Source organism: Ascaphus truei, chromosome 1 (assembly GCF_040206685.1).
Source record: "Ascaphus truei isolate aAscTru1 chromosome 1, aAscTru1.hap1, whole genome shotgun sequence".
NCBI lineage: Eukaryota > Metazoa > Chordata > Amphibia > Anura > Ascaphidae > Ascaphus > Ascaphus truei.
The window spans coordinates 132969522-132986759 of record NC_134483.1 but is presented as its reverse complement, the minus strand read 5'-3'; the positions used below and the strand labels follow the sequence as shown (position 1 = coordinate 132986759).

At 41.2% G+C, this 17238-nt stretch overlaps 1 protein-coding gene across 3 annotated transcripts in view; it reads right to left on the bottom strand.

Moving 5' to 3' along the window:
- The window catches only part of ADAMTSL1 (ADAMTS like 1), a 943111-nt gene that overhangs the window by 133997 nt on the left and 791876 nt on the right, over positions 1-17238 (bottom strand). For all 3 annotated transcript variants that reach the window (XM_075594935.1, XM_075594947.1, XM_075594940.1), the window contains 3 exons: positions 9826-9876; positions 6176-6380; positions 5191-5338 (listed from right to left, as the gene is read on the bottom strand). In XM_075594935.1, the coding sequence (XP_075451050.1) occupies positions 5191-5338; positions 6176-6380; positions 9826-9876 (404 nt within the window). The remainder of the gene's footprint in view (positions 1-5190; positions 5339-6175; positions 6381-9825; positions 9877-17238) is intronic.

Sequence of the window (17238 nt, the reverse complement as noted above, 5' to 3'; positions counted from 1 at the left end):
TCACAACCACATTTTAAAGCAGTATTTTAGCCAATTTTTGTCATGCTTTGTACAGTGAATATTTCACTTTTACAGACTACATGTCCTTTTCATAGACTTATTTGCTTGTCCATTTGTAGGTCTTTTAGTCTTTAACCTGACTGTGTCTCACCCTGGGGAGACAACAAGAATAAAGAGTGTGCCATATAGTGTTCTTATTACCAACGCTAGTGCAAACTGGGGAAAAAAAAAAAAAAAAGGATTCGTTACATAACTTTAAAAGTACATTGACGATCTATCTTCCATCTTACCCACCAAAGCTGGAGGGTGTACACCTTTAAGGGAACGTTTAGAATTCCCATATTACTAAAATGTTCACGTTCTGGAAACAGCTCTGACCCTAGATCTTCCTCTGCGATAACGAGGAGAATTCCAGGTCCCAAATATTTTCCGGTTCTGGTTAGGTTGATAACACAATGACGTGGGGGTCGCACTCTTGCTAAGAGATGTCAACATGCAATGTTTTTAAAGTTTTTGTTGTAAATCCTATACAAAAGTGCCTCTGAACTGCAGGATAACTTCATTTGAAAGCGCAAAACACGAGGGACATACCTGTGTGTTCCCTTCTCAGCCACATTCTCGTTACTGCTTGCATGCGCTTACACAAAATTAAATCAATGCTGATTTACTCGGAAGAGAAGGCTTTAATTAAATGTGCATTTATCTCTCAATAAATAAGATATTGTGTTTCTTTTTTATTATTTAATTTTGCCTTCTGTCACGGGAAAGGTATGTAAGCCGTTAGCAGTGTTCCGAGGTTAGTGGAAAAGATTAGATATAATTTGTTAACCCTTTAGCTGGCAGAGTAGTCTGCAATACAAGGCAATATAATTGAAGTAGCCACTAATGAACCGTTAATAATTTATCAGTTTTTGCAATGTAGTGTGGTAGCAGATTACAAAGTATATACAGCTTTCAGGATGGTTTCAGACATATAATAATGCTGCAGCATTCAAATGCCTCATGGATGAGCTATGCTGAGTTTCTACGAAAAGTCCCAATCATTATTTTAATAACTTCCAGAAATATGCTTTCAGATGACTATTTCTCTAAAATAACAATAGAGGATTACACAGTAAAGCACGTGAGAGGGAATCATTAGACTTTTGTATAAGGGATTTAGAATGAAAAACATTGAGGAAAGGGAAAAAGGAAGGCCTATGTATCAAGTTCCTACATGGTATTTGTAGACAGACATAGAATGTCATGCTTCTGTATGTGTCACACACAACAACGTGTCTGACATGTGAGGCACCATATCCGCCGAGCTATGAAAACACTTCGGACTTTAAATTGCTGCACACTATTATAATCAGAAAAAAGGGGATACTGGTGCTCCTGGTTCAGGATTCTCTGTATCAATCCAGGGTATAACGAAGGGAAGAAAATCAGGGCTCCACGGATTTGCTCAATAAACTAATCTATTGGCAATAAATTAGTTTATTGAACAAATCCGTGGAGCCCTGATTTTCTTCCCTTTATCTTCCAATAAGAAGACATGAAGTATTTCTTAGCCTACCTCACATCCAGACCCTGAGATACCAGTGTGACTAAACCCTTGAAAATGGTGCTCGGAACGCAGAGACCGGTAGGGCAAGTGTGTTCGTACAGTATATATTTGAATGAATAAAAAAAATACATTATTTAACTGTTTTGTTCCCTCCACATGTTTTTTGCACCATCTTGAGAGCTGTTACTAAATAAAGGCACTGCCAGATGAGCTAAAAGAATAAAGCAGAGGAACACACACACACACACACACACACAAAAAAGTGACAAAAATCCTCCACAGCAAAGCATATAGCAAATGGAAATATTACTGTATGCTCATTTGAATGTCTTAGACAGGGCTGCAACCCTACCCTACGGAGCCTGAGGAAGCCCATTCGGCGAAACGCGTTGCTCAAAATCCCCCATCCTTTTTGACCTGTTGCGGCCACCGTAGAGAGCGGGACACGGGAAGTGCAGAGCTCCTCCCGGACGCGGAGGGAGTCCCAGTGCAGCCCCACGATCCCCGTTAAACATCCCCTAAAGACTGGCCTTTTTATCCCACCGTGACACCGCAGCTCACGAGTTGAGTGAGCGGTGAGTTTGTTTATTTGTTTCTTAAATAAAGATTTTTGGCCTCAACATTCTGGGCTGTTATATTTCCACATCGCACTGGGAGAGAGAAAACAACATCAGAGGGCCGGCACAAGGCTTTATCCAGGGACGCCGGTCAGAACAAACAAGATACCTTTTCCAAGGGTACACTCACACTTGGCCGTGTGAGTAATATTTTCATTTATATATATATATTATTTCTCATTTCCTTATCCCCCACCACTCGCCACAGAGTGTCAGCTGGCACTTTGAAATAGAGAGATCCCGTTGGAGGTCAAGATACCTTCCCCCCTGAGTGCACCCACACATGCCCGTGTGAGTGTTTTATTAAACTTGTGCTAATTCCTGTTTGTATCATTGTGTTATTTTTCTGTTCACATCCCCATGTATTTCTCCTGAGGGGGACACCACATGCAAGAAAAAGGAGAGGAACAGAACAGACGAGAGACATCACATCAAGAAAAGAATAGCCCTGACGAGAATCGGAGACTGAATCTACAAGAAAAGAAGCGAGGACGCAAAAGATACCTTGATGCGCAAGCATTTGCACAAGGCCGTGTGAGTGTTTATGTTATTTTAGATCTACACCATCCACTTTTCAGAGTCTCACACACCCGCATCAGATTGCATTATATTTTTTATTTTTCACTCCACCAGTGCTCCCCCATCCCCTTCTCTCTTTTTGCTGGCTATGCATCTTAACCTTGGCTGTGCTCAAAGCTGTGACCATGCAGCAAGCTTAAGCTTATAGGGAACCATGTTTATGGTTTTGAAGCAAAAGGTGGCACTGTGAGCTCATTTGCATGTCATTTCCCAGAATCCCATGCTGCAATGGAAGTGCTGTATGCTGGGTGATGGTGGTGAAAGGAGGGGTTGCAGACCTGTATAAGACATGCAAATGAGCATACAGTAATATTTCCATTTGCTATACATATATATACATATACATATATATAGTGTTATCATTACTTTTATAATTTACAACAGATTTACAGTGCCTCCAAAGGCTTGATCCTTCTTAGAGAGGTCCTACTGACGGGTAAGCGGATGCGTTTGAGAGACCTCAGATGACTCTCTGGATCCTGACTGTCCGTGACTTAATAAAGAGCTACTTCAGTCCGGCGAAAGATACGCAGGGAGAGAAATCCTGCATATAAGGTCTGGACCCCGGAGACAAGTCAATTCATTGTTTCTGCTTATTATAGAGTGCAATTTAGTCATTTATGTTCGGAGCTCCTCTGGAATTATCCCTGGTATGTGAGCGCTTGCAAATTGTTTTTCTCTCACGGAAAGTCAGGGCACATGGAGTTTCCAGTCTACTGCTGCAGTGCTCCGAGAATGTTAAATCATTTGGCTTCTCTGTAGTCTATTTTTTGTTTACAATAGGGATCATTTATCAAATTATTTTTGCTGTTAATGTGGTATTGCAGTAAAGCAAAATATAAACATCAGATTTATTAAACAAAAAACTGGGTGTTTTTTTTGGGGGGTGGGGGGTGGGTTTTCATTGTTTTGAAAAGAAATCCACTGAGCACCTGGAAATCTGATTAGAAAATAGCCCGCAGCTTCCCCAACTTGATTTGACAGTACTAGTTACTTAATAAAGAATCTAGGTAAGAAGAGGTTACTAAAGAAAAGTGCATTCATTTTTCATTTACCAACTAACTAGTTAAAGAAGATGTCGGCAGGACGTAAACCGTGCTACCTCCATGTACAGCACAGGCTTTTATCGTAATTTGAATGTTCAGAATCTACTTACAGCAAAGGAGCATTGTTAGTGTATTATAACTACAGTGCTATTGTGAAGCAACAGAATAGTGACAAATACTCCACAGCAAAGCATATAGCAAATGGACATATTACTGTATGCTTATTTGAATGTCTTAGACAGGTCTGCAACCTGTGGGTGAGTTTGCTGGCTATGCATCTTAACCCTGGCTGTGCTCAAAGCTGTGACCATGCAGCAAGCTTAAGCTTATAGGGAACCATGTTTATGGTTTTGAAGCAAAAGGTGGCACTGTGTGCTCATTTGCATGTCATTTCCCAGAATCCCATGCTGCAATGGAAGTGCTGTATGCTGGGTGATGGTGGTGAAAGCGGCTATCCAAGCCTACAAATATTTTTGTTATTTTTTTTTATATAGGATTAAAATAGGAGGTCTCCAGAGCTGAACCCCTTTAATTCCATCTACGGAGACCCCCTGCCTCTGTAGATACTTACCTCCGGAGTACGTGCCGGTAGCAGCTCTCCTCGTCTGCCAGGGATCCCATAAAGGCCGCTGTTTTAAAATCTTTCTCCCTGTGGGCCAATAGGAAGCCGTGACATCATCGATGCTGCTTCCTATTGGCCCTCCTGTCACGGGAGCTTTAAACATTTAAGCCCTGCTTGCTCAGCCGGAGCGGCTACCCGCACCTACTACGGAGGTAAGTATCTCCGTAAGCAAGGGGTCCCGAGGCGGAAATTAACATGGTTTAGCTCTGGATCGCCCCTGTTTCAACCCTCCATAAAAAAAAATACAAATCATTGCAAATTCAAAATTGCCGGCTTTCATTGTGGCTGTCAAAAGTTAAGTGGAGGTGCAATACTTTTCACATTGTTGTTACGTTTGGTAATAACTAGTCCCCTACAACATCGAAGTTATTAGCAATTGCATTTAACTTTGGACGAGGTTTTGTATTTGGCTTTATAAGAAAGTGTGTGCCCAATTCTTTGTGTTGCATAATAACAGACCCTGATTCTTAACATACTCTATAGCGGGGCTGTTCAACATGACTTGGCCTCTAGACTCTGATCATGACCATTTTATACTAGTTTCGGAGTCAGCGAAATGCACTAAAACACTTGCAAGTGAAGGCAGTGTCAATATTGATGGTATACTGTAGATGTTAAAAATACTTTCAAGATAATGAAATATAGTAATGGGACATTCTTTTAAATGTATCTAAAATTACAATAAAATATGTATGCGGTCCTTCTCCTGATCGGGCCCCTTTGGGGAACTAGTTGAAGAGCCCTATAGTAAATGTATGACTTTAATTGCCATCTTACCTTTGACCTTGTAGCAAGGGATGTGTACAGTGCATTCTTCCTTTATATGAGGCTTTGTTTTAGGACTACAGCCCCCAGTGTGTATGCCTCTGTGGTCAATACAGAGAACCACTCGGTACCTGAGTCCATGTCCACATGTAACAGTACACTGAAAAGCAGAGGGATAAAGTTCACTACAGAAGTTTCACAGGTCAAAAGTTATCTTTAACAAAAAAAAGTGTCTCAATGTAAGACTTGCATACACTCCTTCATTCTTTTAGGAACATGGATGGCTTTTCTTTTAGGGAAGCCATTGGCCGATTGAATAACTCACCAGTGATTTGTTAAAACCATATAGGGCTGCTAATAACCATTAAGAAGATACTTGGTAAAAATAAAAATAAAAGTAGCTAGTTACAATTGCAGATCAATTCAGCAATACCAGCCAATTTACCCCCAGATTCAGCTAGCTCCATCACAGGAATCAAGCAACCAAACAGGTGTTAACATCCATTCAAATCAATAGGAGTTAACCCCCATTTGAGTGCGGTAACCCATAATAGAGCTTGGTGAATCTGAGGGTCAAGATGTGTAGTTATCTTTGGCTGGAAATTTGCCTCCCGGGGAAAATGAACACTGCCATGTCACGCATTTAATCAGAGGTGGCCGTGGTAACAGCCTATGCTAGGAAAATAATAAACAGGTACTGTAAAACTTGGCAAAAACAAACGCTTTTGAGAAAATGTCAAGGAGAAAATAGAACAATATAAATGGACAGTTCATATGATGACTTCATTTGTGTTTGTTGGAGGGTTTGCTGCTTTAAGCTAAACATGTTTGCTCTCGAAATCTGTTCCGTAACTTTATAGACCGTAAAAAACTATGTTTTCAAACACAGGTCTGGAATCCTAACTCTAGAGAACAAGACAACAACAATTCTCAATGCACAATTGAGGCTGGTTTGTGAATGCAATACATTTTAATTTGGTTAATATGGGCCACTTACCGGAGACCATTCCTGTGCCAACCATTTTGGACAGTCAAAAATATTGCAGGGCAGTACAATTGGCATCTTTGGAGTGTACATGCACTTCCACTCCTCCACAGGGCTGATCTGTCCCTGGATGTCCTCCTCAACACAGGAGACTGAACGGCTCTGAATTCCACCTCCACAGGATGAAGAGCAAGAAGTCCAGGGAGTGCTTTCCCATCTTTGCAGGAAAAAAGGAAGAAGCTCTTCAATTTGCCTTTGCTTGTATTGCTGTATGCGCTTCCAGCACTATATGGATAACGCCGATTACAAAAAGTAGCACATATAGTATACACACATAAAGCATCTCTTGCAATTATGGTGTCCAATACTGGTATATATAGTACTTGATACATATGTAGTATACAGATGCATACAGTATCATCAATCAATCAATCATGGTGCCTGATAATGGTATTATACATAGTGGCGTATGCAGATACAGTATATAGTATACAGTATATAGATTACATACAGTATCTCTTACAATCATGGTGCTTAATAGTGGCCTTCATTGTATATTTCTCTAACACAGCTGATAGGTTGTGATATCATGTGTGCATACATACATAAGATCTCACCAGATTTAGCAAAAAAAATCCACTAGTGTAATACAGTATGTGGTGCTATTTTTGCATCAGGAAACTTTGATATATTACCTCTTTAATGCGATCTACTACTGTATATATCAGATTAGTCGTCTAAATTTAAACCCATGATTTGCTGTATAAGTGTCAACATTCATGCAAACATGTTGGGTTCTACTTATCCTCTCGAATCCTATTGCAGCCTCTAGCACTTCTGAAATTACCTTTTTCAGCTCTGAAAGTGGCAGCTTCCTCAAGCTCTGATGCCGGGTATCACACCTGATCATTCAAATCAATGGCAGCTAACGCCAGATTGGGTGCAATACCCCGCATCAGAGCTTGAGCAATCCGTGCATAAGAGGCTTACTCTGTAGGATTAAGCCCCTAAATCTGCGTCATGTGCAAGAAACTTGTTAGTAAAGTTTGCAAAGCAGAGACGTTCCCCCCATTGTCTCAGACCTGCCAGATTTATTTTCATGCTTAAAACGGAAAAATAGAAAAGAAAGGACAAACTGAGAGAGAAATGGATACATCCCATTACAAAAGCAGCGTCTCACACTTCCTCTCCAAATCACACATAAGTGGAGAATGATATACGCACTCTGGGGAGTCTATGGGCTTATTCTGTAAGGTGTGATAAGCACACATGACGTGCTATTGCATGAAAAACCCATTGACTTGAATGGGGCTTCTCCTGCGACAGCACATCATCTGCGCTCATCACACTATACAGAATAAGGGCCTATGGGTGTTATTCATGAAAATCCAATATCTGGCAGTATTAGATGAAAACTGCCACTGACTTCAATGGAGTTTCTGTGCGGTTGTGCCCAATGGTCACTATCACACTTTAATGCATAGCCTACTCCTACAGTATGCATAAAAATCTCCAAATGAAAATAAATTCCATGGACAGCAATAGGATTTTTTTTTTGCTTTTTCCTACATTTGGTGCTTCCCTTGGCCACAATTGTGCGAATGTGTCCCGTGAACATCTTTTGTCCCAAAAATATCAGCAAATCTCACTAGCATCAGTGACAAAATTGCACATGTCCACTCAACACTGCTAGACAGGAGAATTAAGTAAAGCTATGAGGAAAACATCGAACCTTTTAGGACACAAAGTTAGCTGTATTTATCTTTGTTCTGAGATAAGCTGAATTCTGTGTCACACAACAGGGTTATTATACATGCAAGGACAGACAGATGCTCAGAGAACCTGGGCTACATTGTGTGACGTTGGAGTACAAGCCTCACTAGGGGGCTGTTCATGCTTTTAAGATTCCAAGCAAGCTGGACGGGGACTCTCTCCGTGCTTTATATCATTAAAACAGCCCCCTTGCTTCAGACCTGAAAGATGAGATGTAAAACTAATATTTTCACACTCCTGAGAAGCCTGCCTGGAAGCTTGGGTCATTCAAAAAAGAACCATGATTTCAGAAGCTGGAGCAGTCCAGGAATCCGGTTACTTTAAAAACGGGGTCCTTATCTCAGTGTCTTAAAGGCTTCTGACTGTATTTAACTCTGTCTCTGCCAGAGATTCCTTCAACCAATTACACAAAAATGCATGGATGACTCTACCAGCAGAGAATGGGTTGAACATTATGAACGTAAAAAAAAAGTAAAACAAAAAAAAACCCCAAGTAAAACATGATGAAACAATTATTTTAAGTTTACAATGTAATCAGAAAGTAATGAACCAGACACAGAAGAGGTAGAACAGTGAACCCAATCCAGGAATATTTGTGTGGAAACCAATAACTGGAAACATGTTTTTACAAACTTGCCTGACCTTAATAAAATATTTAAAACACATAATTAGTAATCAGTATACGTTATTAAGACTTGTATGATTTACAGTGGCAGCTCCTGGTAAATTTCAAGAAAAATCATCCACAACAAAAATGCATTGCGTGGCTTGGCCTTTCTGTATCATTTTAGTGTGTACACTTTTTACAGATACAAATGGCTATGACTCCATAAGTACCTAAAGAGCATAAAACACTACTTCATGCAATGCCCAGTCAGCCCATAAGATGCAGGACTACTACCATACAAAGGGGGTCATGCACTAAGCAGTGATAAGTGCTTTTAAGTGAGATAAATGCCTTTATAGCGTGATAATGTCTGCTATAAGATTCACAAAGCAGTGATAAGTGCTTTTAAGTGGGGAAAAATGCCATTATAGCACGATACTGCAGTGTTATCACTGCTTTGTGAATCTCACAACAGGCAGTATCATGCTATAAAGGCATGTATCTCACTTAAAAGCACTTATCACTGCTTTGTGCATAGCACTCAGAAAACCCACTTATCACTGCTTAGTGCAGGACCCCCAAAGTCTTTAAAGGGACTAATATATATGTTGCTCGTTACACTGTTTCACTGATACAGATCAGAAAAAGATAATAAATCAATGAACAACTTCTCTTTTTGAGAATGAAGTGCAAGGCCATGTGTCATCATCATTGATTATTTCATTTTCAAACCCCATGGCAAAGTAGAGTAGTATAGAGGTACAGTGGCCAGGACTAACCTCCTCAATACTTCCGATTGTGAAACTAATTTAAGGTATGAAAGGGGTCTCATGAAACCACACTCTAGGTTTACTATTTAATTTACGGATGCTCTGTAAAACATACAGTAAATTAGTTGAATTCATATAAATTCCAACTCACTCAGGCTTAAACACGTGATTGACTTTTGGTACGTACGTTTTATGCATACAAGGAGGTTTTACAACAAAGGTCCTAGGAGGTATTTTTTTTACAAGAAGTGTTCGGTGGAGGTCATATAAACAAATACATTGAAGAAACCAGAAGCCAATATGGGGATACTAATTGCAATGAGCTGCAAGTCCCAAAAGCCTTGAAGAGGTTATATGACAGAAAGATGCTGATTACAAATGTACGCATCAAAGTAACAGGTGGTTAGGGAGTAAGGCGGCATCTGCTGCCTGTTCTCTATTGGAAACAGTGTTAGAATTAAAGGACATAAATGGCTTGACAATGTTAGCAGATGATGCATTGCTTAACTCACCTTGGAAGGGGATGATAGAGGTCATAGGGCATGATCTGCTTGTAACCGTCACTGTAGGAAACAACAAATGTCAACCGTCTTAGTACAAAGTACGCAATATTAGGGCAGTGTGTAATGATATCACGGAGAGACACGGTTACAGTTTACCTTTCTTCCCTCGAAATGTTTCCTAACAAAGTTATTCATTTCAGAAACAGTGTCAAAAACTGATATTTCACTTTAAGTGGTGGTGTTAACTTATGTATAAAATGAATTTTTCTGTTTTCCTTTTTTCTCTCCAAATTAATATAAATACAAAAGCTCTAGGAACATACAAATGAGCATGGCGTCAACAGATTGGATTATGGGGGTAGTGAAAGAAATACCCAATATATAAATAGACGCAGGTAAGTAAAGCCACATCTTGTGGGGAAATACATTAAATGCATAATGCACTATAGATGCATACGCAAGTATTTAAAGATGAATGAGTCCATTTATCCAGTGTAACTGATCTTTAATTTATACAGTAGCTCAGCCGTGTTAGTGAGTGCAACGGATGAGCTAGAAGTTACTATAGTATCATTACATAAATGTGTGTCAGGTGGAGAAGCGCCTTGAACAGATCTCAATGTTTTCCCTTCGTACCTTACATAAACTACTCTAATTGGTTGGATTTATTTAAACTGAAGTGCACGGCGACTGGAAAAAGCTCTTTAATCCCAATGTTGAATCTAGGCTTGCACTAAAGAATAGCAAAACGAGCAATGTCCCATCCCGTCAGCTTTCCAGAATTTATGGTCCGCTTAAAAATATATATGAAATAGGCTAGGAAGCTGAATATAATATTCTTACTTCCTGACAACAGAAATAGTACATGGATGGTTGAAGTTGTCACTATTTGATAAAACGTATAAAACTAGTGCATGATTGACCACTTTTTAACAATGAGAATGTGATCTTCACTTCATAACAAATTTATTATGCCCTTCTGTTGGATTAAAGCAAACTTCTATTAAAACTTCCTAATGATGACCAACACAAAGATCAAGTATTCCGAAATAGCACAGGGGTGATACTGATTTAACCTCTGTACTATATATCTGTCAAACCCTCTTTAAAGTTATAGTATACATCAATCCATGAGTCTCTGATCAGCCAGTCTTTAGCCATTTGTGACCGTGTAAAATTTTGTATTAGTCATTTAAAGGGTTTTATTTTGCACTGACGTTGAGAATTCTATTATTGTAGCTATTTAAAATTCACATTTAGATGTGCCATATTGGCTCGTGATGTTAGCCAATAAGCACATGAGAACAATGACAGAATAGGACAGTCACATTTGCAGCACTCCTACAGTAGCTCCCTATCACTGAGGTCACCGTGCCATATGCTGTGAAGGCATCTTCCAACTTCTCAAAATGTAAGCTCCATTCATCTCCCAAAGACGACAAATGGAAAACTTCTTCATGATCATGTGAATATGGGCCTAAATCATTACGTATCAGTTAAAGTAAAAAAAAGTTCCATACAGATGAGACCATTTTTAATTCTATGAGGCCCCTGATGGTAGAAATGAATCCAAATGTCTTACAAAGACTCATGCCACATGAATGAAACTTGATAGGGCTGACTCTTTAAGTTTGCAGACATTTCCTTCCCACTTTTCTGCCTAGACATTGCTAGGTTTCAGGTAAGCCATATACACAAGGTGTATCATATTTTTCATCACGTTAAAAAAAATCTATTTTAACTCAGTGAACCACAAACATTGTCACTTTCTGATTTAGGAATATGCCAAATGCCCTTTTCAAACGTCATTATGAATGAACCTATTCTCTAAGTACCTATGATCCCAATGATCAAAGTCAACTGCTTGAAACTGCATGCAGTTTTCATATGGATTGCATGCTTCAAATAAATGCAAACGCATACTGTAGAAAAGATATTCCTGTGGTCACAGATGTTAAAATATCTTTGCCGTTTGGTGACATGAAAATATTTTGAAGTGCTCTCAAAGCCGTTTAAAAATGTTTGCCCCTATTATTATCCAGATGCAGATGAATAATTTGAGTGAAGGGAAGTAAATTGCTCATGCTCACAAGAACCAGACCTGCCAAGCCACAGACCGTGCAGAAGATGTAAATTGTAACAGGTATAATAAATATCTATGTGTTAATGTGCACAGAGATAGGCGCATGACTCAGATCCCAGCTGGATCCTCTTAATCAGTGTATAAATGTAATCTGTGCTTGTGATAACAAGGACTGTGGTACAGTACCCGTTATAATGTTAACCCAATCAAATGAATTGCATGAGGAGAAGGTGATGACAGGTTGAGAGGAAAGGCGGCTGGTGACATCCTGTGTCAGCCGCCAACTTCTGAATGAACTAAAATGACCTTCGAGATTAATGGAGAGAATTCTGTAATCCTTGTTCTGACAATATGTATTTATTCATCACTTAAGGAGCAGGCCCTGATAAAAGCCACAAAATAGGCCTCATTTTCTGCTGCAAAGTAAACACTAGTGACTTTTACAGTTAGTTTGATCTGAGTAAAGAAGGGATACAACAACCCACTTGGGGCTCCTTTCTAGCTTATCGGTGTGGGATGCCTTTTGCGGTCAGCAAAACAGGGCCAGGAAACCTTCCATGCGTTCTGGCAATTGTTAAACTGATTGCTGACTTGGAGTGCACTGAAATGACTGGAAACAGAAGTCCTCTTAATAGTCAAATGCTAAACACAGACTACAGCTAAAGAAACAGATTGCAGCCAATGTGGATGAAGAAAGAGGAGACTTCTTCTACATAGGATATAAACCGGCGCTATGCTGAGCACTGAACCAGTGGGTAAAATACACAAGTTTGTCACTGATGTTGTATAACTCCAGTGACATATACTCAGCAACTTTGAAATAAAGGACTGGTTAAGCGAGACTGATTTGGAATATCAGTATTATAGTAAAACAAACTTTCTTCACTGGTTCCTGAGATAAACATCCCAGGAATACCAGAACCATGACTGACAGGCTAAAGATGTCTTCTCTCAAACTGGCTATAAACACCAGGCTTCCTGGCAGCCTCTCTGCATGCTGCCATGTTTCAATAATTGGTCAATACTGCTTTCTTATTAGACCTCCACCCGGGACTCTGTGTGTTTAGCAGCAACCCCTGTAACTGGTAAAAACACATGGTATTCATATAGTGTTGACCACTTTGCCGCCAGATGGGCTTGGAATGTGTTGCAAAATACTGCACTCAAAACAAGTGTTTTGTGGTTTTCATTTCAGACCTCCTTAGAAATCATAGAATATACATCTACATCTGATAACACAAGCCACATATTTAGGTGCGGCACACATGGAGAGACCAGTGGGGTTTCCGAAGCTTTGTATGTTGAATATATAGGTATTGGATGCTACAGGCTAGATATTTCTTTCACGGTAGTTCTAAATTTAGCACCAACTTGGATGTACTGTTTCCACCATGTTCGTCTTCCAGACCTCACATGAAAGGGGCAGAGGTAGCACATGGCATGCTTTATTTCTCAAGGAAGCAGTATTTATTTCTTGCAAACCAGTAAGATCAGCTATTTACAGGTAAACACTAAAATAAGCTTTTAAACGTTTTCTCCATATGTATAAATACCTAAATTTTTGACATGTATCCTCTATTATTGATGTAATTTTGGGCCTAGTGTGCGATTTGTATTTAGAGATGATCAATTTGACTTGTTTGACATAATAATGTATCAAGACCTAAAGCAGCAATCCGTGTTACTCAGCACAGAAACAAAAAAAAAAAAGAGACGTCTCCTTTCTTTTTACAATTACAAGGTCATTTTGCAGCTGTTTTAGCGATATTCCCCTTTCTTAAATTCTGGTGGTGAATTCTGGAAATATCAGTTGCTGAAAATGGCCCCACCCCATCAGTTTAAAATGGCCGCTGCCATTTATACTCATTAGGAAAAGAGAAGTTGCCATGGTCGGCAAACAATGAAGATCTAGCTAAAGTTATAAATAAATCAGCACTAAATGAACTATCAAGTTATGCTTTGAATTTGTGTGTGGGGGGGGGGGGGGCGAGGGGGAGGGGGGTGAGGTGCTTCTTTAACCTTGAGGGTGCCTTTTTAGCTTACCAGGCAAGTTATAGGTTTGAAGCAGAGGGTCTTCTAACACAGCTGAACTGTGTTCATTTCTGCTCCGAGGACCCCCTGCTTCCCGATGTACTAGTCTCTGTAGGGGTGCCGGTTGTAGCTCTGGCTGGACTGAGTAAGGATATCAGGATTTAAAGATCCCGTGTCACCTCTCCTGGTTTGACACAAAGCCTCCTGGTTTCGGGCACGTACCTCCGGGCTACGGGTTGCCGCTGTCAATCTCCGGGTGGCGGCGGGTTGAGGTGTGGTGGTGTCTCCGGCATCCTGCTGCAATTTCCCCCTTCAAATGACGCTGTGTTGCGATGGTAGCCGGACGCTATGTGTCGTCATGATGTTGCCATGGCAATGTGTGATCATGTTGCCATGGCAACGCGGCACAGCGTAGCGTCATGACATCACGTAGCGTCTGGTTACCATGGCAACGCGGCATCATTTGACGCCACGCAGCCATCTTCACTGCAGTTGGAGGGGGAAATTGCCGGGAAACGCCGCCACCGCACCACCACGCCACACAAGTAAGGGATTTTTTTTCCCCCTATGGGTTGGCCTTCAATAGAAGGTGGCAACACTATGTGTCCTTCTAGCCAATAAGAAGCCGTGACATCATCCCTTGCGGCTTCCTATAGGCCCGTGTGACCAGGACATTTAAACATGCAGAGCTGCTACTGGCACACCAAACAGAAATAAGTATCTCAAGGAGCAGGGGCCCCGGGGCTGAAATCAATGTGGTTCAGCCCCAGAGACCCCCTGCTTTCAATCTATTTTGTTTTTTCTAACCAACATGTTCTGCTGCTTCAAGGGGTGCGCAACCTCCGCTTGTGTTTGCTGTATCCAGGGTCTGACTGTGTCACGTGACACAGAACACAGAAGTGCCAGGCGTCCAGTGGTACTCTAGTGTCGCCGAACCTCTGGCACTGAAAATGTTAAAGCAGTTCCCATTACCTTTTAAGCATGTTTTACCAGGGTAGTAAGAGGAAAGTCAGAAATGCTCACAACAGAAACCTTGGGAATTTATAGGGAATATAAGAACAAAAAAAAGTGTTCAAAAATATATAAGAAGAAAAGCCACTGCTACAGGAGATAGCACTTATAGAAGGTTATGTGGGATGTGTGGGTTGCAGCATTGCCCTAAACAATGTGTAGCCTTTGGGAAGTTCTCTCATAAATGTGGCAAAAATAATCACAATGTGCTGTAAATAACAGGTGACAAAAAGTTATGTGCATGCAGTTACACACAATCTGTCCCAGGAACTGTATGTCGAAACCAGTGCAGATGAGGAACTAGATCAAGGGTGGCCAACTCCAGTCCTCAAGGGCCACCACCAGGTCAGATTTGCAGGCTATCCCTGCTTCAGAAGAGGTGCCTCAGTCAAACTGTGAACAACTGAGCCACTGAATGAGCCACCTGTGCTAAAGCAGGGATATCCTGAAAACCTTACCTTTTGGTGGTTTTTGAGACCCGTAGTTGGCCACTCCTGGAACAGATAATGCCAATGACCCTGAATCAAACACTCATTCCTTTGAAGTTGGACATTGGAGCTCAGGGTAACTTCCATATTTTGTAGAACAGTACTAAGTTCTTGCACCTATTTAGATCTTTTTTCACAATTTGAGGGCACCAGTTTTAACTGCACTGTAGCTAGGATTGCCAGGTGTCCGGTATTGAACCGGACAGCCCGGTATTTGGTTACTCTGTCCAGTAAAAAACGAGAGATAATACCGAACATGTATGTGTCCGGTTTATGTCTCCGGACTTAGTAACCAATCGTGGGATTGGGCTGCTGCTGCTAGGGGGCTGGGCAGCTTCCTCCATCCTGATTGGCTGCATTACACAGAAGCAGCCAATCAGGATGTAGGTGGCAGAAGCCTGGGGGTGGGGCCAAAGAGCAGAGGAAAAGCATGGAGCAGAGAGAGGCGAGGCTGTGTCTAGGGTTGCCAGATGTCCGGTTTTGAACCGGACAGACCGGTATTTTGCCGATCTGTCTGTTATAAAATGAGAGGTAATACCAGACATGTATGTGTCCGGTATTTTTCCTCTCTGGACATGCAGGCAGCGGGAGCGGCCGAGTGCAGCGGCTCTTACCTCCAATTCAGAAGCAACAGCTGCAGAATGCAGCGTCTGGTAACCAGGGAAACGACTAACCAATGGGAGGCTCCCCCATTTGCATGCTGGGAAATGTAGTTTCTTTCCAGCTTTGCATGTGGGAGAGGAGAGAAGAACTCCTCTCTGTCCCTGCCTCCACGGGTAAGATACCAGGAGGGGGAGAGGATGAAAAAGGAGGAAGGAAGGAGGAGGGGTAGGGGGGTGAAGGTGAGGGAGGGGAGGTGACGGTGAGGGAGGAGGAGGGGGGTGATGGTGAGGAAGGAGAAGGGGGTGTTGGTGTGAGAGGATAAGGGGGGGAGTGGAGGAGGGGGGGTGCAACAATCTTGGAGGTAGTGGGAGAGAAGCTTTAAGATCAGTATAGCTCGCCATGTATTATGGAAAATAGCTGAAGCGCTCAAATGCAGGTATATCTCAAAATGATAATAAGCCAGACCACTGTACCAGGGTACTAACAATTGATATAGTACCTATTGTGTCATATAATGGGTACTATCCTCCTGAAGACAGGTGGTGTGTGGTGCAACCCACTCACCATATGTCTCATTGGCAGGTTCCCCTGAAAAATATGCAAATACTCACATCCTGGTAGGGCAGGCAGGCAGGCTGTGCAGCTACTCAATGCAATACAGGGAAAAGGGAGACCAAAAAGCGCACCAGCACAAACGGAGCAGGAAGAAACCAGAACAAAAAAATGATTAAAAGGGCACTTTAATGTGGCAAAAGACCCATCCAATGCATTTCGAACGTCGCGACGTTCGAAATGCATTGGATGGGTCTTTTGCCACATTAAAGTGCCCTTTTAATCATTTTTTTGTTCTGGTTTCTTCCTGCTCCGTTTGTGCTGGTGCGCTTTTTGGTCTCCCTTTTCCCTAGCTCGCCATGTTTGACTGCAGGTATGTTATTTATAACTTATCTGACCGTTATGTATTTTTTCTAAATTTCAAGTATGCACCAATTTGCTCCATTTTATATTCTATTTTGTAAAAAATGCTGGGAGGTCGCTCAATCCCCAAACCTCTCCCAGCATTTTTTACGAAATAGAATACGAAATAGTCCAAATTGGTGCATACGTGGAGTGAAATTTAGAAAACATTACGTATCGGAATTCGAACGCGCTGCATTTTTCAACATTGTGTCCAGTATTTTTTGAGAACCACCCGGCATCCCTAACTTT